A 21,647-nucleotide genomic window follows, 5' to 3' on the forward strand; every position below is an offset into this window, starting at 1 on the left:
TAGTTCTACCTGGAACCAAAAGAGTTCTACCTGGAACCAAAAGAGTTCTACCTGGAACCAAAATAGTTCTACCTGGAACCAAAAGAGTTCTACCTGCAACCAAAAGAGTTCTACCTGGAAACAAAATAGTTCTACCTGGAACCAAAAGAGTTCTACCTGCAACCAAAAGAGTTCTACCTGGAACCAAAAGAGTTCTACCTGCAACCAAAAGAGTTCTACCTGCAACCAAAATAGTTCTACCTGCAACCAAAATAGTTCTACCTGGAACCAAAAGAGTTCTACCTGCAACCAAAAGAGTTCTACCTGGAACCAAAAGAGTTCTACCTGCAACCAAAATAGTTCTACCTGGAACCAAAATAGTTCTACCTGGAACCAAAAGAGTTCTACCTGCAACCAAAAGAGTTCTACCTGCAACCAAAAGGGTTCTACCTGCAACCAAAATAGTTCTACCTGGAACCAAAATAGTTCTACCTGGAACCAAAAGAGTTCTACCTGCAACCAAAAGAGTTCTACCTGCAACCAAAAGGGTTCTACCTGCAACCAAAGGAGTTATGGGTTCTACCTGCAACCAAAAGAGTTCTACCTGCAACCAAAAGAGTTCTACCTGCAACCAAAAGGGTTCTACCTGCAACCAAAGGAGTTATGGGTTCTACCTGCAACCAAAAGAGTTCTACCTGCAACCAAAAGAGTTCTACCTGCAACCAAAAGAGTTCTACCTGCAACCAAAATAGTTCTACCTGGAACCAAAAGAGTTCTACCTGCAACCAAAGGAGTTATAGGTTCTACCTGCAACCAAAAGAGTTATATCTGCAACCAAAGGGGTTCTACCTGCAACCAAAAGAGTTCTACCTGGAACCAAAAGGGTTCTACCTGCAACCAAATGAGTTATGGGTTCTACCTGCAACCAAAAGGGTTCTACCTGCAACCAAAGGAGTTATGGGTTCTACCTGCAACCAAAATAGTTATGGGTTCTACCTGCAACCAAAAGGGTTCTACCTGGAACCAAAGGAGTTATGGGTTCTACCTGCAACCAAAATAGTTATGGGTTCTACCTGCAACCAAAAGAGTTCTACCTGCAACCAAAAGGGTTCTACCTGCAACCAAAGGAGTTATGGGTTCTACCTGCAACCAAAATAGTTATGGGTTCTACCTGCAACCAAAAGGGTTCTACCTGCAACCAAAATAGTTCTACCTGCAACCAAAAGGGTTCTACCTGGAACCAAACGAGCTGCACCTGCAACCAAAATAGGTCTACCTGCAACCAAAAGGGTTCTACCTGCAACCAAAAGGGTTCTACCTGGAACCAAAAGAGTTCTACCTGGAACCAAAAGAGTTCTACCTGCAACCAAAAGGGTTCTACCTGCAACCAAAAGGGTTCTACCTGCAACCAAAAGAGTTTCACCTGGAACCAAACGAGTTCTACCTAGAACCAAAAGAGTTATGGGTTCTACCTGCAACCAAAATAGTTTACCTGGAACCAAAAGATTCTACCTGGAACCAAAAGAGTTCTAACTGGAACCAAAAGAGTTCTGGGTTCTACCTGCAACCAAAAGAGTTTACTTGGAACAAAAATAGTTCTACCTGGAACCAAAATAGTTCTACCTGGAACCAAAACGGTTTCTACCTGGAACCAAAAGGTTTCTTTAAAGGGGACAGCTTAAGATCCATTTTAGGTTCTAGATAGCACCTTGTTTTCTAAGTGTGTACGGCATGAGACACCGCTATAAATGGCTCAAAATTCAACTCTGTGCAAGCCTGCCCTGTCATCAAGAATCCACAATCAGAACCATGTCAGATTGTAACAGTTGACTGCAGTAGAATTCACTCTTGTTTTGTGTCTCTGCATGACAACCAACATCAGCTGTTGAATTGTTGTGCTACAGTCAGCTGTGGTTAAATGTGACACATTTCTATCCGATCATGTGTCTTGGTCAGGATCTGTTGTACACATCCTCTGATACACGACCAGTTTGAATGTTAGCTTTACCACACGCTCATTTAGCATTTACTGACTTACCAGTTTGAATGTTAGCTTTACCACACACTCATTTAGCATTTACTGACTTACCAGTTTGAATGTTAGCTTTACCACACACTCATTTAGCATTTACTGACTTACCAGTTTTAATGTTAGCTTTACCACATGCTCATTTAGCATTTACTGACTTACCAGTTTTAATGTTAGCTTTACCACACGCTCATTTAGCATTTACTGACTTACCAGTTTTAATGTTAGCTTTACCACATGCTCATTTAGCATTTACTGACTTACCAGTTTGAATGTTAGCTTTACCACACACGGATTTAGCATTTACTGACTTACCAGTTTGAATGTTAGCTTTACCACATGCTCATTTAGCATTTACTGACTTACCAGTTTTAATGTTAGCTTTACCACATGCTCATTTAGCATTTACTGACTTACCAGTTTTAATGTTAGCTTTACCACATGCTCATTTAGCATTTACTGACTTACCAGTTTGAATGTTAGCTTTACCACACACTGATTTAGCATTTACTGACTTAACAGTTATTCTGTTTAGAATGTTTCTAATCTATCCTTTGGCTATGATCAAAGTCTGGTTCACTTATTTTTTATACAGTAAAAATAACATTTTCTATCTTTGTTTTGTGATGTTTATTATGTTGAACACAGGATAATGTGGTTTCTGTTAATGATTGCAACACATATAACACAGAACCCATCAGACAACAACGAGGATGTGAAGACATCAGACTGACATCAGTGTAATGCTGCAACCTGCCATGCTTCAGGCTGGGATTCAATCCCATTGCGGGTTATAGGTATTGTTCCTTCATTCGTGGAGATCCCATTCACTGTAAACGCTGGATATGTCAGCTCCATAGGAACTTGTCTTTAAAAACCGCAATACCTATAACCCACGATCGGATTTAATCACTACCGTAGAATCATCCAGAAATCACATTCCATTACAAGACCATGTTACGTAATACTAATCCATTATGCCTTGTTGAAGCTGTTACCACGGCTTGTTTCTAGCAGCTTGGTCAAGGTGTTGTTACCTTTGGCATATCATTACATTGCACCTGTATAATATGACTGTTAGACTGTTAATATGTATAATATGACTGTTAGAATCACCACAGCCAATAGGGTTAGAGAGTCACACCAGCCAGTAGGGTTGGAGAATCATCACAGCCAGTAGGGTTAGAGAGTCACCACAGCCAATAGGGTTAGAGAATCACCACAGCCAATAGGGTTAGAGAATCATCACTGCCAGTAGGGTTAGAGAATCACCACAGCCAATAGGGTTAGAGAATCACCACAGCCAATAGGGTTAGAGAATCACCACAGCCAATAGGGTTAGAGAAGCATCACTGCCAGTAGGGTTAGAGAATCACCACAGCCAGTAGGGTTAGAGAATCGCCACAGCCAATAGGGTTAGAGAATCACCACAGCCAATAGGGTTAGAGAATCACCACAGCCAATAGGGTTAGAGAATCACCACAGCCAATAGGATTAGAGAATCACCACAGCCAATAGGGTTAGAGAAGTATTATTTTCCGTAGAACTGCAGGGACCTCGTAGCAACGCCCCCTCCCTCCCCACTGTTTGCTGGTTAGCGTCCCACGCTGATGTTGCAGGTCTTACAACTGGGGTCCTTCTTAGCATTGATGGTGGACATGCTACTGAGCTGGTGTCCTTGGATCTCCTCCACGCTGCCTAGGGCCAGGTCCACGGGTTCGGTGTAAATCACCTCGAGAATCACATCCTGGGCGTGGTGGAACACCAGCCGCCCCCCCTCCTCCTCCTCCTGGGTGCATGTCAGGAAGCAGTTGTCTAAGATGTCCAGCGCCGGGAGGCGGCCCTTACAGAATCGGTCCCCTGGGGAGCCCTCTGGGGCCAGCACCAGGATCACGTAGTGGTAGGCTGTGTACATGCAGTAGAAGTCCCCAAAGTACAGGTTGGTCTTGGGGTTGAAAAGGACCTCGGCCTGGATCTCGAAGCGGTAGCGTCCGTAGGGGGAGTCCTGGGGGGGCTTGCCTGTGTTGAACTCCGTGTTGCAGCTGAAGTAGATGCCTTCCAGCTTGCCACTGATGGGAGAGCCGTGGCTGCCACTGTTGTCCTTTACAGTCGGGAGCATCCGGTTGTCCTGTGTCTCTCTGGAACCACAAGAGGGGCTTATCACCACACCAGACCACGTTAATCAACCAGCATGCAAACACAATCAAACACAGAGACAGACAATCAGCAAGGGAACAGAACTCTGAGTCTACAACAGAACAGAACTCTGCTCTCCCAAGAAACAAAGAGATCTTCTGTTGAATCTGACAATTACTCTTAATGGTTGTACAGTCGTCTCAAATAAAACTGTGAAGGACCTCGGCGTTACTCTGGACCCTGATCTCTCTTTTGAAGAACATATCAAGACTGTTTCAAGGACAGCTTTTTTCCATCTACGTAACATTGCAAAAATCAGAAACTTTCTGTCCAAAAATGATGCAGAAAAATTAATCCATGCTTTTGTTACTTCTAGGTTAGAATACTACAATGCTCTACTTTCCGGCTACCCGGATAAATCACGAAATAAACTTCAGTTAGTGCTAAATACAGCTGCTAGAATCCTGACTAGAACCAAAAAAATGGATCATATTACTCCAGTGCTAGCCTCTCTACACTGGCTTCCTGTCAAGGCAAGGGCTGATTTCAAGGTTTTACTGCTAACCTACAAAACATTACATGGGCTTGCTCCTACCTATCTCTCCGATCTGGTCCTGCCGTACATACCTACACGTACGCTACGGTCACAAGACGCAGGCCTCCTAATTGTCCCTAGAATTTTTAAGCAAACAGCTTGAGGCATGGCTTTCTCCTATAGAGCTCAATTTTTATGGAATGGTTTGCCTACCCATGTGAGAGACGCAGACTCTGTCTCAACCTTTAAGTCTTTACTGAGGACTCATCTCTTCAGTGGGTCATATGATTGAGTGTAGTCTGGCCCAGGAGTGTGAAGGTGAACGGAAAGGCTCTGGAGCAACGAACCGCCCTTGCTGTCTCTGCCTGGCCAGTTCCCCTCTTTCCACTGGGATTCTCTGCCTCTAACTCTATTACAGGGGCTGAGTCACTGGCTTACTGGTGCTCTTTCATGCCGTCCCTAGGAGGGGTGCGTCACTTGAGTGGGTTGAGTCACTGATGTGATCTTCCTGTCTGGGTTGGCGCCCCCCTTGGGTTGTGCCGTGGTGGAGATATTTGTGGGCTATACTCAGCCTTGTCTCAGGATGGTAAGTTGGTGGTTGAAGATATCCCTCTAGTAGTGTGGGGGCTGTGCTTTGGCAAAGTGGGTAGGGTTATATCCTTCCTGTTTGGCCCCGTCCGGGGGTATCATCGGATGGGGCCACAGTATCTCCTGACCCCTCCTGTCTCAGCCTCCAGTATTTATACTGCAGTAGTTTATGTGTCGGGGGGCAAGGGTCAGTTTGTTATATCTGGAGTACTTCTCCTGTCTTATCTGGTGTCCTGTGTGAATTTAAGTATGCTCTCTCTAATTCTCTCTTTCTCTCTTTCTTTCTCTCTCTCGGAGGACCTGAGCCCTAGGACCTGAGCCCTACTGGCTACCAACACTATTATCAATACTATTATGAATACAATACTACTACCAATACTAATAAGAGTACAATACTACTACCAATACAATACTATTACCTATACTATTATCAATACAATACTACTACCAATACAATACTATTACCTATACTAATATCAATACAATACTATTATCAATACAATACTACTACCAATACAATACTATTACCAATATTATTATCAATACAATAGTATTACCGATACAATACTTTTAACAAGACTATTATCAATACAATACTATTACCAAATACTATTACCAATACTATTATATAAATACAATACTATTACCAATACAATACTATTACCAAAACCATTATGAATGCAATACTATTACCAATACTTTTACCAATACTATTACCAATACTTTTACCAATATTATTACCAATACAATACTATTACCAATACTATTATGAATACAATACTATTATCAATACAATACTTTTACCAATACAATACTTTTACCAAATACTATTACCAATACAATACAATTGCCAATACTATTACCAATACTATTATGAAAAACAATACTAGTACCAATACTATTACCAATGTTGTTACTAATACAATACTATTATCAATACAATACTATTGCAAATACTCTTATCAATACAATACTATTGCCAATACTGTTATGAATATAATACTATGTACAATACTATTACCAATATTGTTATGAATACAATAGTATTATCAATACAATACTATTACCTATACTATTATGAATACTATTATAGTACCAATACTGTTATGAATATAATAGTATTATCAATACAATACTATTACCTATACTATTATGAATACTATTATAGTACCAATACTGTTATGAATACCAATACAATACTATTACCAATACTATTATCGATACAAAACTATTATGAATACAATAATATTACCAATACTATTAAGAATACAATACTAGTACCATTACTGATACCAATTATGTTATGAATACAATACTATTACCGATACTATTATGAATACAATACTATTAAGAATACACTACTAGTACCAATGCTGATACCAATACTGGTATGAATACAATACTATTATGAATAAAATACTATTATGAATACAATACTAGTAAGATTACTATTAAGAATACAATACTATTAGCAATACAATACAATTGCCAATACTATTACCGGTACTATTATGAATACAATACTATTACCAATGCTGATACCAATACTGGTATGAATACAATACTATTATGAATAACATACTATTATGAATACTATTATAGTACCAATACTGTTATGAATACAATACTATTACCAATACAATACTATTATGAATACAATACTAGTAAGATTACTATTAAGAATACAATACTATTAGCAATACTATTATGAATACAATACTATTATCAATACTATTAGAAATACAATACTATTACCAATACTATTACCAATACTATTAGAAATGCAATACTATTACCAAATACAATTATCAATACAATACTATTATCAAATACTATGATGAATACAATACTATTACCAATACTATTATCAACACTATTACCAATACTATTATCAACACTATTACCAATACTAGTATCAATTCAATACTACCATCTACTCTCTCGTTACCAATAGAAAGCTGTTCAGCTTTTAAAAGTTGAGAGAAAATGCTGTATGTACCTCGTTTTATTGAAGTAGTCATTCTGCTGGTTCCGATAAAACACTGAGAATCTCAACATCCTACCAGCTATCACCTCGGCCTTCTCCAGCAACTGTATCAGATGCACAGTAGAGTAGTCTGGGGAAAAAATACAAATAATAATAGTTATTTGAATCAAATCAAATCAAAGTTTATTTGTCACGTGCGCCGAATACAACAGGCTCTAACTGTAATTTCACCTTACATTGAAATGCTTACTTACAGGCTCTAACCAATAGTGCAAAAAGGGTATTAGGTGAACAATAGCTAAGTAAAGAAATATAAACAACAGTAAAAAGACAGTGAAAAACAGTAGCGAGGCTATATACAGTAGAGAGGCTATATACAGTAGAGAGGCTATATACAGTAGAGAGGCTATATACAGAAGAGAGGCTATATACAGTAGAGAGGCTATATACAGTAGAGAGGCTATAAACAGTAGAGAGGCTATATACAGTAGAGAGGCTATATACAGTAGAGAGGCTATATACAGTAGAGGCAATATACAGAAGAGAGGCTATATACAGTAGAGAGGCTATATACAGTAGAGAGGCTATATACAGTAGAGGCAATATACAGTAGAGAGGCTATATACAGTAGAGAGGCTATATACAGTAGAGAGGCTATATACAGAAGAGAGGCTATATACAGTAGAGAGGCTATATACAGTAGAGAGGCTATAAACAGTAGAGGCAATATACAGTAGAGAGGCTATATACAGTAGAGAGGCTACATACAGTAGAGAGGCTATATACAGAAGAGAGGCTATATACAGTAGAGAGGCTATATACAGTAGTGAGGCTACATACAGACACCGGTTAGTCAGGCTGATTGAGGTAGTATGTACATGTAAAGAGGGGTTGACGGGTGGTGGGTGGCAGGACACAATGCAGATAGCCCAGTTAGCCAATGTGCGGGAGCACTGGTTGGTCGGCCCAATTGAGGTAGTATGTACATGAATGTATAGTTAAAGTGACTGTGCATATATGATAAACAGAGAGTAACAGCAGTGTAAAAGAGGGGTTGAAGGGGAGGCACACAATGCAAATAGTCCGGGTAGCCATTTGGTTACCTGTTCAGGAGTCTTATGGCTTGGGGATAAAAACTGTTGAATCCTTTTTGTCCTAGACTTGGCACTCCGGTACCCCTTGCCATGCTGTAGTAGAGAGAACAGTCTATGACTGGGGTTTTGACAATTTTTAGGTCTTCCTCTGACACCGCCTGGTGTAAAGGTCCTGGATGGCAGGCAGCTTAGCCCCAGTGATGTACTGGGCCATACGCACTACCCTCTGAAGTGTCTCGCGGTCGGAGGCTGAGCAATTGCCGTACCAGGCAGTGATGCAACCAGGATGCTCTCGACGGTGCAGCTGAAGAACCTTTTTATAATTTTTTTTTGTATTTTTACCCTCAATTAGTGGTTACTACTCTCATCGCTACAACTCCCGTACGGGCTCGGGAGAGACAAAGGTCGAAAGCCATGCGTCCTCCGAAACACAACCCAACCAAGCCGCACTGTTTCTTAACACAGAGCGCATCCAACCCGGAGGAAACACCGTGCACTGTGCCTGGCCCGCCACAGGAGTCGCTGGTGCGCGATGAGACAAGGATATCCCTACTGGCCAAACAATCCCTGGTCCGGCTGCGACAGAGCCTGGGCGCGAACCCAGAGTCTCTGGAGGCACAGCTAGCGCTGCGATGCACTCTAGAGCACTGCGCCACCCGGGAGGCTCCAGCTGTAGAACCTTTTGAGGATCTCAGGACCCATGCCAAATCTTTTTTGTTTCCTGAGGGGGAATAGGCTTTGTCATGCCCTCTTCACGACCCTCTTGGTGTGTTTGGACCATTCTAGTTTGTTGGTGATGTGGACACCAAGGAACTTGAAGATCTCAATCTGCTCCACTACAGCCCCATCGAAGAGAATGGGGGTGTACTCGGTCCTCCTTTTCTTGTAGTCCACAATCATCTCCTTAGTCTTGGTTACGTTGAGGGAGAGGTTGTTATTCTGGCACCACCCGGCCAAGTCTCTGACCTCCTCCCTATAGGCATTCTCGTCGTTGTCGGTGATGAGACTGTTGTGTTCTGTTGTGTCGTCTGCAAACTTAATGATGGTGTTAGAGTCGTGCCTGGCCATGCAGTCGTGGGGGAACAAGGAGGGGACTGAGCACTCACCCCTGGGGAGCTCTAGTGTTGAGGATCAGCGTGGCAGATGTGTTACTCACCACCTGGGGGCGGCCAGTCAGAAAGTCCAGGATCCATTTGTGGAGGGAGGTGTTTAGTCCTAGGATCCTTAGCTTAGTGATGAGCTTTGAGGGTACTATGGTGTTGAACGCTGAGCTGTGGTCAATGAATAACATTCTCACATAAGTGTTCCTTTTGTCCATGTGGGAAAGGGCAGTGTGGAGTGTAGTAGAGATTGCATTATCTATGGATCTGTTTGGGCAGTATGCAAATTGGAGTGGGTTTAGGGTTTCTGGGATAATGGTGTTTATGTGAGTCATTACCAGCCTTTCAAAGCACTTCATGGCTACGGACGTGATTGCTACGGGTATGTAGTCAATTAGGCAGGTTGTTCTTGGGCACAGGGACTATTGTGGTCTGCCTGAAACAGACCAAACTTGCACTTTTTCCATTCCACAGGGGATTAAAACCTGAGGAAGTTGTAATTTGGTTGTCAGTTGGGTGCAAGTTGGTTGCCAGTTGATTGTCAGTTGGTTGTTGTGACCCTGGAGGACTGGAGCCGTCTGCCTCAATGACGATGACTTTGGTGCTATTCTAGTCCTCCATCAAGAAATCACTGTCACATCTCTGCTGCTATTTAACTCTAAACCATCAGCTGTCTCTCTGCTCATTGACATGGTTATTCACTTAATTAAACTCTCTCTCCCACCAGCTCTCTGTAATTCTCCCACCAGCTCTCTGTAATTCTCCCACCAGCTCTCTGTAATTCTCCCACCAGCTCTCTGTAATTCTTCCACCAGCTCTCTGTAATTCTCCCACCAGCTCTCTGTAATTCTCCCACCAGCTCTCTGTAATTCTCCCACCAGCTCTCTACATCTTCATACACTCCCTCTCCTGTTTCTCTCTATTTCATCACTCTTTCTTTTCTGTTTCTCACCCCCTCGCTCCTCCCCTTGTTTTCACCTGCAGTGTAGAATTCGATGATCTCACTCCATTCAGAGACAGCATAGTTCCCGTCACTCTGTTTGGAGGCAGTCTGGACAGCTACAGTGTAATCTGTCCTGGGGCTCAGGAACCAGTGGCCTCTCACTGTCATGGGCAGTGGCACCACCTTCGCCACCAGCTTAGTGGGGACATCCTGAAACACAGGGACAGACAAGCATTATAGTGGAGACATCCAAAAACACAGGGACAGACAGCCAGTTTAGTGGGGACATCCTGAAACACAGGGACAGGCAGCCAGCAGCTTAGTGGGGACATCCTGAAACACAGGGACAGGCAGCCACCAGCTTAGTGGGGACATCCTGAAACACAGGGACAGACAAGCATTATAGTGGAGACATCCTGAAACACAGGGACAGGCTGCCAGCAGCTTAGTGGGGACATCCTGAAACACAGGGACAGGCAGCCAGCAGCTTAGTGGGGACATCCTGAAACACAGGGACAGGCAGCCATTATAGTGGAGACATCCAAAAACACAGGGACAGACAGCCAGTTTAGTGGGGACATCCTGAAACACAGGGACAGGCAGCCAGCAGACTTAGTGCTGAAACACAAGAACTAACAACAAGCTTAGTGGGGACATCCTGAAACACAGGGAAAGGCAACCACCAGCTTAGTGGGGACATCCTGAAACACAGGGAAAGGCAGCCACCAGCTTAGTGGGGACATCCTGAAACACAGGGACAGACAACCATTATAGTGGAGACATCTGAAAACACAGGGACAGACAGCCAGTTTAGTGGGGACATCCTGAAACACAGGGAAAGGCAGCCAGCAGCTTAGTGGGGACATCCTGAAATACAGGGACAGACAACCATTATAGTGGAGACATCCGAAAACACAGGGACAGACAGCCAGTTTAGTGGGGACATCCTGAAACACAGGGAAAGGCAGCCAGCAGCTTAGTGGGGACATCCTGAAATACAGGGACAGACAACCATTATAGTGGAGACATCCGAAAACACAGGGACAGACAGCCAGTTTAGTGGGGACATCCTGAAACACAGGGACAGACAGCCAGCTTAGTGGGGACATCCTGAAACACAGGGACAGACAGCCAGCTTAGTGGGGACATCCTGAAACACAGGGACAGGCAGCCATTATAGTGGAGACATCCGGAAACACAGGGACAGACAGCCAGCTTAGTGGAGACATCCTGAAACACAGGGACAGGCAGCCAGCAGACTTAGTGCTGAAACACAAGAACTAACAACAAGCTTAGTGGGGACATCCTGAAACGAATGGACAGACATCTAGCTTAGAGGAGACATCCAGAAAAATGGAGACCAACAACCAGCTTCGTGGGAACATCCTTAAACAGGGACAGAAAACCAATGTAATTGGGACGTCCTGAAACACAGAGACAGACAAGCAACGTAGTGGGGACATCCTGAAACATAGGGAAAGACAACCAGCCAGCTTAGTGGAAACATCCTGAATCACAAGGACAGACAAGAAGCTTAGTGGGGACATCCTGAAACACAGACAGACAACCAGCTTAGTGGGGACATCCTTAAACACAGAGACAGACAACCAGCTTAGTGTGGACATCCTGAAACACAGAGACAGACAACCAGCTTAGTGGGGACATCCTGAAACACAGAGACAGACAACCAGCTTAGTGGGGACATCCTGAAACACAGACAGACAACCAGCTTAGTGGGGACATCCTGAAACACAGAGACAGACAACCAGCTTAGTGGGGACATCCTGAAACACAGAGACAGACAACCAGCTTAGTGGGGACATCCTGAAACAGAAGCATACAACCAGCTTAGTGGGGACATCCTGGAACACAGGGAAAGACAACCAGCCAGCTAATTAGGAACATCCTGAAAAATAGAGACACTCAGTTTAGTGGAGACATCCGGAAATACAGAGACAGACAACCAGCTTAGTGGAGACATCCTGAAACGCCAGAACCAGTCATCCACCGCAGGAGCCTCGTTCTGACTCTGATGCCAAGGAGCCAGAACCGGCTGATACCCCAATACACACTGGAAAGGAGAGAAGTTAGTGGAGGAGTGGCGGAGTGAGTTCTGGGCCATCTCTGCCCAGGGCACAAACGCTGCCCAGTTCCCAGGCCGGTCCTGGCAATAAGACCTCAGAAACCTACCCACATCCTGGTTAACTCTCTCCACCTGCCCGTTTCTCTTGGGGTGAAAACCTGAGGTAAGGCTGACCGAGACCCCCAGATGTTCCATGAACGCTCTCCAGACTCTCAAAGTGAACTGGGGACCCCGATCAGACACTATATCCTCAGGCACTCCATAGTGCCGGAAGACGTGAGTAAACAGGGCCTCCACAGTCTGTAGGGCCGTCAAAGGGAGGAGACGACAGGACTTAGAAAAATGATCCACAACAACCAGGATCGTGGTGTCACCCTGTGAAGGTGGAAGATCGGTTATGAAATCCACCAACAGGTGCGACCACGGCCGTTGTGGAACGGGTAAGGGTTGTAAACTTACCTCTGGGCAGGTGCCTAGGAGCCTTACGCTGGGCGCACACCGAGCAGGAGGAAACATAAACCCTCACATCTTTAGCCAAAGTGGGCCACCTGTACTTCCCACTAAGACAGCGCACCGTCCAACCAATCCCAGGATGACCAGAGGAGGGTGACGTGTGGCCCCAATAGATCAGCCGGTCGTGGACAGCAGACAGAACGTACAGACGCTCAGTGTGGGAGCTGGACGCGGACATTGAGCGGGCATCACGTGCAGAGCCCGCTCCCCCTCAGTGTCCGCGTCCAGCTCCCATACTACCGGCGCCACCAAGCAAGAGGCGGGGGAGTATGGGAGTGGGATCCATGGACCACTCCTCTGTCTCATATAGCCGGGACAGTGCGTCAGCCTTAACGTTCTGGGAGCCTGGTCTGTACGAAAGGGTGAAAACAAAACGGGTGAAAAACATGGCCCACCTTGCCTGGCGAGGGTTCAGTCTCCTCGTTGCCCGCATGTACTCCAGATAGCAGTGGTCAGTCCAAATGAGAAAAGGGTGTTTAGCCCCCTCAAGCCAATGTCTCCACGCCTTCAAGGCCTTGATGACAGCCAACAGCTCCCGGTCCTCCACGTCATAGTTTTGCTCCGCCTGGCTGAGCTTCTTCAAGAAGAAGGCACAGGGGCGGAGCTTCGGTGGCTTACCCAAGTGCTGAGAGAGCACCGCTCCTATCCCAGCCTCGGACGCATCCACCTCTACTATGAACGCCAAAGAGGGATCCGGATGGGCCAGCACGGGCACCAAGGTAAACCAAGCCCTTAGTTGCCCAAAAGCCCTGTCCGCCTCAACTGACCACTGCAGACGTACAGGACCCCCCTTCAGCAGTGAGGTAATGGGAGCAGCCACCTGACCAAAACCCTGGGTAAATCTCCGGTAGTAATTGGTAAACCCTAAGAACCACTACACCTCCTTTACCGTGGTGGGAGTCGGCCAATTACGCACGGCTGAAATGCGGTCACTCTGTTATGCACGAGTGAGGACCCAAAAGCGGTTTAACAAAAACAGAGTCCTTTAATGTCAAAACACAGGGAAGACATAGATCCTCTTCAGATGTATATAATGGCAAAATAGACAACCCGCAGAGAGGGCGATAAATGAATCATAAAGTCCTTCTGATATTTACAGAAGAGTCCCCTTCTTAGCAGCAGAGGAGAATAGCTGGGTTAGCGGCGACAGACTGCTGGTCTCTCTGGGTAGGCGCGGGTCGTAGAGGACAGAGGTACCTGATCACACGTAGCATCAGATGAACAGGCAGATATCGACAGGACGGGACAAGGGTGAAGCAAACGAGACGATAGTTTGGTTCTGGCATGAGAAACTCAAACGAGAATCTGACAAAGACAGAAGCAGGAACAGAGAGAGAAATAGAGACCTAATCAGAGGGAAAAAAGGAACAGGTGGGAAAAGGGTGAACGAGGTAGTTTAGAGAAGATGAGGAACAGCTGGGAGAAGGAGAGGAAGAGAAGGTAACCTAATACAACCAGCAGAGGGAGACAAAGTGAAGAGAAAGAACAGGAACAAGACATAATATGACAATACATGACAGTACCCCCCCACTCACCGAGCGCCTCCTGGCGCACTCGAGGAGGAAACCTGGCGGCAACGGAGGAAATCATTGATCAGCGAACGGTCCAGCACGTCCCGAGAGTGAACCCAACTCCTTTCCTCAGGACCGTACCCCTCCCAATCCACTAGGTACTGATGACCACGGCCCCGAGGACGCATGTCCAAAATCTTACGGACCCTGTAGATAGGTGCGCCCTCAACAAAGGATGGGGGGGGGGAAGACGAGCGGGGGCGCGAAGAACGGGCTTAACACAGGAGACATGGAAGACCGGGTGGACGCGACGAAGATATCGCGGAAGAAGAAGTCGCACTGCGACAGGATTAATGATCTGAGAAATACGGAACGGACCAATGAACCGCGGGGTCAACTTGCGAGAAGCTGTCTTAAGGGGAAGGTTCTGAGTGGAGAGCCAAACTCTCTGACCGCGACAATATCTAGGACTCTTAGTTCTACGCTTATTAGCGGCTCTCACAGTCTGCGCCCTATAACGGCAAAGTGCAGACCTGACCCTCTTCCAGGTGCGCTCGCAACGTTGGACAAAAGCCTGAGCGGAGGGGACGCTGGACTCGGCGAACTGAGACGAGAACAGCGGAGGCTGGTACCCGAGGCTACTCTGAAAAGGAGATAGCCCGGTCGCAGACGAAGGAAGCGAGTTGTGGGCGTATTCTGCCCAGGGGAGCTGTTCTGACCAAGACGCAGGGTTACGAAAAGAAAGACTGCGTAAGATGCGACCAATAGTCTGATTGGCCCGTTCTGCTTGACCGTTAGACTGGGGGTGAAAGCCGGAAGAGAGACTGACGGAAGCCCCAATCAAACGGCAAAACTCCCTCCAAAATTGAGACGTGAATTGTGGACCCCTGTCCGAAACGACGTCTGACGGAAGGCCATGAATTCTGAAAACATTCTCGATGATGATTTGTGCCGTCTCTTTAGCAGAAGGGAGCTTAGCGAGGGGAATAAAATGAGCCACCTTAGAGAACCTATCGACAATCGTAAGAACAACAGTCTTCCCCGCTGACGAAGCCAGTCCGGTGATAAAATCTAAGGCGATGTGAGACCACGGTCGAGAGGGAATGGGAAGCGATCTGAGACGGCCGGCAGGAGGGGAGTTACCGGACTTAGTCTGCGCGCAGACCGAACAAGCAGCCACGAAACGACGCGTGTCATGCTCCCGAGTGGGCCACCAAAAACGCTGGCGAATGGAAGCAAGCGTACCTCGAACGCCGGGGTGGCCGGCTAACTTGGCAGAGTGAGCCCACTGAAGAACGGCCAGACGAGTAGGAACGGGAACGAAAAGAAGGTTCCTAGGACAAGCGCGCGGCGACGGAGTGTGAGTGAGTGCTTGCTTTACCTGCCTCTCAATTCCCCAGACAGTCAACCCGACAACACGCCCCTCAGGGAGAATCCCCTCGGGGTCAGTGGAGACTACTGAAGAACTGAAGAGACGAGATAAAGCATCAGGCTTGGTGTTCTTAGAGCCCAGACGATAAGAAATTACGAACTCGAAACGAACGAAAAACAGCGCCCAACGAGCCTGACGCGCATTAAGTCGTTTGGCAGAACGGATGTACTCAAGGTTCCTATGGTCAGTCCAAACGACAAAAGGAACGGTCGCCCCCTCCAACCACTGTCGCCATTCGCCTAGGGCTAAGCGGATGGCGAGCAGTTCGCGGTTTCCCACATCATAGTTACGTTCCGACGGCGACAGGCGATGAGAAAAATACGCGCAAGGGTGGACCTTGTCGTCAGAGAGGGAGCGCTGAGAAAGAATGGCTCCCACGCCCACCTCTGACGCGTCAACCTCGACAACGAACTGTCTAGAGACGTCAGGTGTAACAAGGATAGGAGCGGATGTAAAACGATTCTTGAGGAGATCAAAAGCTCCCTGGGCGGAAACGGACCACTTAAAGCACGTCTTGACAGAAGTAAGGGCTGTGAGAGGAGCTGCCACCTGACCGAAATTACGGATGAAACGACGATAGAAATTCGCGAAGCCGAGAAAGCGCTGCAGCTCGACGCGTGACTTAGGAACGGGCCAATCAATGACAGCTTGGACCTTAGCGGGATCCATCTTAATGCCTTCAGCGGAAATAACAGAACCGAGAAATGTGACGGAGGAGGCATGAAAAGTGCACTTCTCAGCCTTCACAAAAAGACAATTCTCTAAAAGGCGCTGGAGGACACGTCGAACGTGCTGAACATGAATCTGGAGTGACGGTGAAAAAATCAGGATATCGTCAAGGTAAACGAAAACAAAGATGTTCAGCATGTCTCTCAGGACGTCATTGACTAATGCCTGAAAGACAGCTGGAGCGTTAGCGAGGCCGAAAGGAAGAACCCGGTATTCAAAGTGCCCTAATGGAGTGTTAAACGCCGTTTTCCACTCGTCCCCCTCCCTGATGCGCACGAGATGGTAAGCGTTACGAAGGTCCAACTTAGTGAAAAACCTGGCTCCCTGCAGGATCTCGAAGGCTGAAGACATAAGAGGGAGCGGATAACGATTCTTCACTGTTATGTCATTCAGCCCTCGATAATCTATGCAGGGGTGCAGGGACCCGTCCTTCTTCTTAACAAAAAAAAACCCTGCTCCGGCGGGAGAGGAGGAGGGGACTATGGTACCGGCGTCAAGAGCTACAGACAAATAATCTTCGAGAGCCTTACGTTCGGGAGCCGACAGAGAGTATAGTCTACCCCGGGGGGGGAGTGGTTCCCGGAAGGAGATCAATACTACAATCATACGACCGGTGCGGAGGAAGAGCGCTCCCTCTCCTTAGTCGAGATGCGGATACCCCCCAGCTGCATAGGTTCAGCACCCGAGCCGGCGGAGGAAGATGGTAGTGATGCGGAGAGGGGGGCAACGGAGAACGCAAGCTCCTTTCCACGAGCTCGGTGACGAAGATCAACCCGTCGCTCTATGCGAATAGCGAGTTCAATCAAGGAATCCACGCTGGAAGGAACCTCCCGGGAGAGAATCTCATCCTTTACCTCCGCGCGGAGACCCTCCAGAAAACGAGCGAGCAAAGCCGGCTTGTTCCAGTCACTGGAGGCAGCAAGAGTGCGAAACTCAATAGAGTAATCTGTTATGGATCGATTACCCTGACATAGGGAAGACAGGACCCTGGAAGCTTCCTCCCCAAAAACAGAACGATCAAAAACCTGTATCATCTCCTCCTTAAAGTCCTGATACTGGTTAGTACACTCAGGCCTCGCCTCCCAGATTGCCGTGCCCCACTCACGAGCCCGTCCAGTAAGGAGAGATATGACGTAGGCGATACGAGCTGTGCTCCTGGAGTAAGTGTTGGGCTGGAGAGAAAACACAATATCACACTGGGTGAGGAACGAGCGGCATTCAGTGGGCTCCCCAGAGTAACACGGCGGGTTATTGATTCTGGGCTCCGGAGATTCGAAAGCCCTGGAAGTGGCCGGTGGATCGAGGCGGAGATGGTGAATCTGTTCTGTGAGGTCGGAGACTTGGGCGGCCAGGGTCTCAACGGCATGTCGAGCAGCAGACAATTCCTGCTCGTGTCTGCCTAGCATCGCTCCCTGGATCTCGACGGCTGAGTGGAGAGGATCCGAAGTCGCTGGGTCCATTCTTGGTCAGATTCTTCTGGTATGCACGTGAGTGAGGACCCAAAAGCGGTTTAACAAAAACAGAGTCCTTTAATGTCAAAACACAGGGAAGACATAGATCCTCTTCAGATGTATATAATGGCAAAATAGACAACCCGCAGAGAGGGCGATAAATGAATCATAAAGTCCATCTGATATTTACAGAAGAGTCCCCCTTCTAGCAGCAGAGGAGAATAGCTGGGTTAGAGTCCCCTTCTTAGCAGCAGAGGAGAATAGCTGGGTTAGCGGCGACAGACTGCTGGTCTCTCTGGGTAGGCGCGGGTCGTAGAGGACAGAGGTACCTGATCACACGTAGCATCAGATGAACAGGCAGATTCCGACAGGACGGGACAAGGGTGAAGCAAACGAGACGATAGTTTGGTTCTGGCATGAGAAACTCAAACGAGAATCTGACAAAGACAGCAGCAGGAACAGAGAGAGAAATAGAGACCTAATCAGAGGGAAAAAAGGAACAGGTGGGAAAAGGGTGAACGAGGTAGTTTAGAGAAGATGAGGAACAGCTGGGAGAAGGAGAGGAAGAGAAGGTAACCTAATACAACCAGCAGAGGGAGACGAAGTGAAGAGAAAGAACAGGAACAAGACATAATATGACAATACATGACACACTCTCCATCTCCACCCCTGATATGGAAATGCGATACCCTAGGAAGGAGACGGCTTGCTGAAAGAACAGGCGTTTCTCAGCCTTGACGTACAGGTCATGCTCCAACAGTCATCCAAGTACACTGCGCACCAAAGAAACATGCTTGGCGCGTGTAGTGGAGTACAGTGCCTTGCGAAAGTATTCGGCCCCCTTGAACTTTGCGACCTTTTGCCACATTTCAGGCTTCAAACATAAAGATATAAAACTGTATTTTTTTGTGAAGAATCAACAACAAGTGGGACACAATCATGAAGTGGAACAACATTTAATGGATATTTCAAACTTTTTTAACAAATTATTCAGCCCCCTTACGTTAATACTTTGTAGCGCCACCTTTTGCTGCGATTACAGCTGTAAGTCGCTTGGGGTATGTCTCAATCAGTTTTGCACATCGAGAGACTGACATTTTTTCCCATTCCTCCTTGCAAAACAGCTCGAGCTCAGTGAGGTTGGATGGAGAGCATTTGTGAACAGCAGTTTTCAGTTCTTTCCACAGATTCTCGATTGGATTCAGGTCTGGACTTTGAATTGGCCTTTCTAACACCTGGATATGTTTATTTTTGAACCATTCCATTGTAGATTTTGCTTTATGTTTTGGATCATTGTCTTGTTGGAAGACAAATCTCCGTCCCAGTCTCAGGTCTTTTGCAGACTCCATCAGGTTTTCTTCCAGAATGGTCCTGTATTTGGCTCCATCCATCTTCCCATCAATTTTAACCATCTTCCCTGTCCCTGCTGAAGAAAAGCAGGCCCAAATCATGATGCTGCCACCACCATGTTTGACAGTGGGGATGGTGTGGTCAGGGTGATGAGCTGTGTTGCTTTTACGCCAAACATAACGTTTTGCATTGTTGCCAAGAAGTTCAATTTTGGTTTCATCTGACCAGAGCACCTTCTTCCACATGTTTGGTGTGTCTCCCAGGTGGCTTGTGGCAAACTTTAAACAACACTTTTTATGGATATCTTTAAGAAATGGCTTTCTTCTTGCCACTCTTCCATAAAGGCCAGATTTGTGCAATATACGACTGATTGTTGTCCTATGGACAGAGTCTCCCACCTCAGCTGTAGATCTCTGCAGTTCATCCAGAGTGATCATGGGCCTCTTGGCTGCATCTCTGATCAGTCTTCTCCTTGTATGAGCTGAAAGTTTAGAGGGACGGCCAGGTCTTGGTAGATTTGCAGTGGTCTGATACTCCTTCCATTTCAATATTATCACTTGCACAGTGCTCCTTGGGATGTTTAAAGCTTGGGAAATGTTTTTGTATCCAAATCCGGCTTTAAACTTCTTCACAACAGTATCTCAGACCTGCCTGGTGTGTTCCTTGTTCTTCATGATTCTCTCTGCGCTTTTAACGGACCTCTGAGACTATCACAGTGCAGGTGCATTTATACGGAGACTTGATTACACACAGGTGGATTGTATTTATCATCATTAGTCATTTAGGTCAACATTGGATCATTCAGAGATCCTCAATGAACTTCTGGAGAGAGTTTGCTGCACTGAAAGTAAAGGGGCTGAATAATTTTGCACGCCCAATTTTAAATTGTTAAAAAAGTTTGAAATATCCAATAAATGTTGTTCCACTTCATGATTGTGTCTCACTTGTTGTTGATTATTCACAAAAAATACAGTTTTATACCTTTATGTTTGAAGCCTGAAATGTGGTAAAAGGTCGCAAAGTTCAAGGGGGCCGAATACTTTCGGCCCCCTTGAACTGTATATCAAAATGTCATCGATATACACCACTACACCCTGCCCGTGCAGGTCCCTGAAAATCTAGTCTACAAAGAATTGGAAGACTGATGGAGCATTTATCAAATCGTACGGCATGACGAGGTACTCAAAATGCCCTGAGGTGGTACTAAACACCATCTTCCACTCGTCTCCCTCCCGGATGCGCACCAGGTGGTATGCGCTCCTGAGATCCAGTTTTGTGAAGAAGCGTGCCCCTTGAATTGACTCAATCGCCGTGACAATAAGAGATAGCGGGTAACTGAGCCTCACCGTGATTTGTTTGAGACCATGGGCGCAGACCTCCATCCTTCTTCTTCACAAAAAATAAACTTGAGGAGACGGGTGAAGTGGAGGACCGAATGTACCCCTGGCAGGGATTTGGAGACATATGTCTCCATAGCCACCATCTCCGCTTGCGACAGGGGATACATGTGACTCCTGGGAAGTGCACCAGGAGATTTATCGCACAATCCCCCCGTCGATGGGGTGGTAATTGAGTCGCCTTCTTTTTACAGAAGGCGAGAGCCAAATCGGCATATTCGGGGAGGATGTCCACAGTGGGGACCTGGTCTGGACTTTCCACCGTAGTAGCATCATCAGAAATCCCTACACACCTCCCTGAGCACTCTTGCGACCACCCCGTGAGAGCCCTCTGTTGCCATGAAATGGTGGGGTCATGATGAGACAACCAGGGAAGGCCCAGTACCACGGGAAACGCAAGAGAGTCAATGAGAAAGACACTGATTCTCTCCTCATGACTCCCCTGCGTCACCATGGCCAGGGAGATAGTGGCTTCCCTGATTAGCCCGGACCCCAATGGTCGACTATCCAGAGCGTGAACTGGGAAAGGTCTAACCACAGGAATAATGGGGATCGCTAAACTAAGAGCGAGCGCTCTGTCAATAAAATTCCCAGCTGCGCCTGAATCGACAAGCGCCTTATGCTGGGAATGCGGGGGGAAATCAGGTAAACAAACAGGTACAAACAGTTGGACAACAGAGGACTCTGGGTGAGAGTGGTGCAGACTCACCTGGGGTGACGCCAGAGTGCCCTGCCTCCTGCCTCGACCCCCAGAGGGACCAACCCGGCACCGACCGGCAGTGTGCCCTCT

At 46.6% G+C, this 21,647-nt stretch overlaps 1 protein-coding gene across 1 annotated transcript in view; it reads right to left on the bottom strand.

Annotated features, from left to right (window-relative positions):
• Positions 1-2,642: 2,642 nt before the first annotated feature.
• LOC110531337 (phytanoyl-CoA hydroxylase-interacting protein-like) overlaps positions 2,643-21,647 on the bottom strand; it is a 30,956-nt gene continuing 11,951 nt past the window's right edge. The window contains exons 3-5 of the mRNA XM_036960370.1: positions 10,427-10,601; positions 7,267-7,384; positions 2,643-4,146 (exon numbers count right to left, since the gene is read on the bottom strand). Of these exons, the coding sequence (XP_036816265.1) occupies positions 3,603-4,146; positions 7,267-7,384; positions 10,427-10,601 (837 nt within the window). The 3' untranslated portion in view covers positions 2,643-3,602. The remainder of the gene's footprint in view (positions 4,147-7,266; positions 7,385-10,426; positions 10,602-21,647) is intronic.

This window comes from Oncorhynchus mykiss, chromosome 23 (genome assembly GCF_013265735.2).
Source record: "Oncorhynchus mykiss isolate Arlee chromosome 23, USDA_OmykA_1.1, whole genome shotgun sequence".
NCBI classification, from domain to species: domain Eukaryota; kingdom Metazoa; phylum Chordata; class Actinopteri; order Salmoniformes; family Salmonidae; genus Oncorhynchus; species Oncorhynchus mykiss.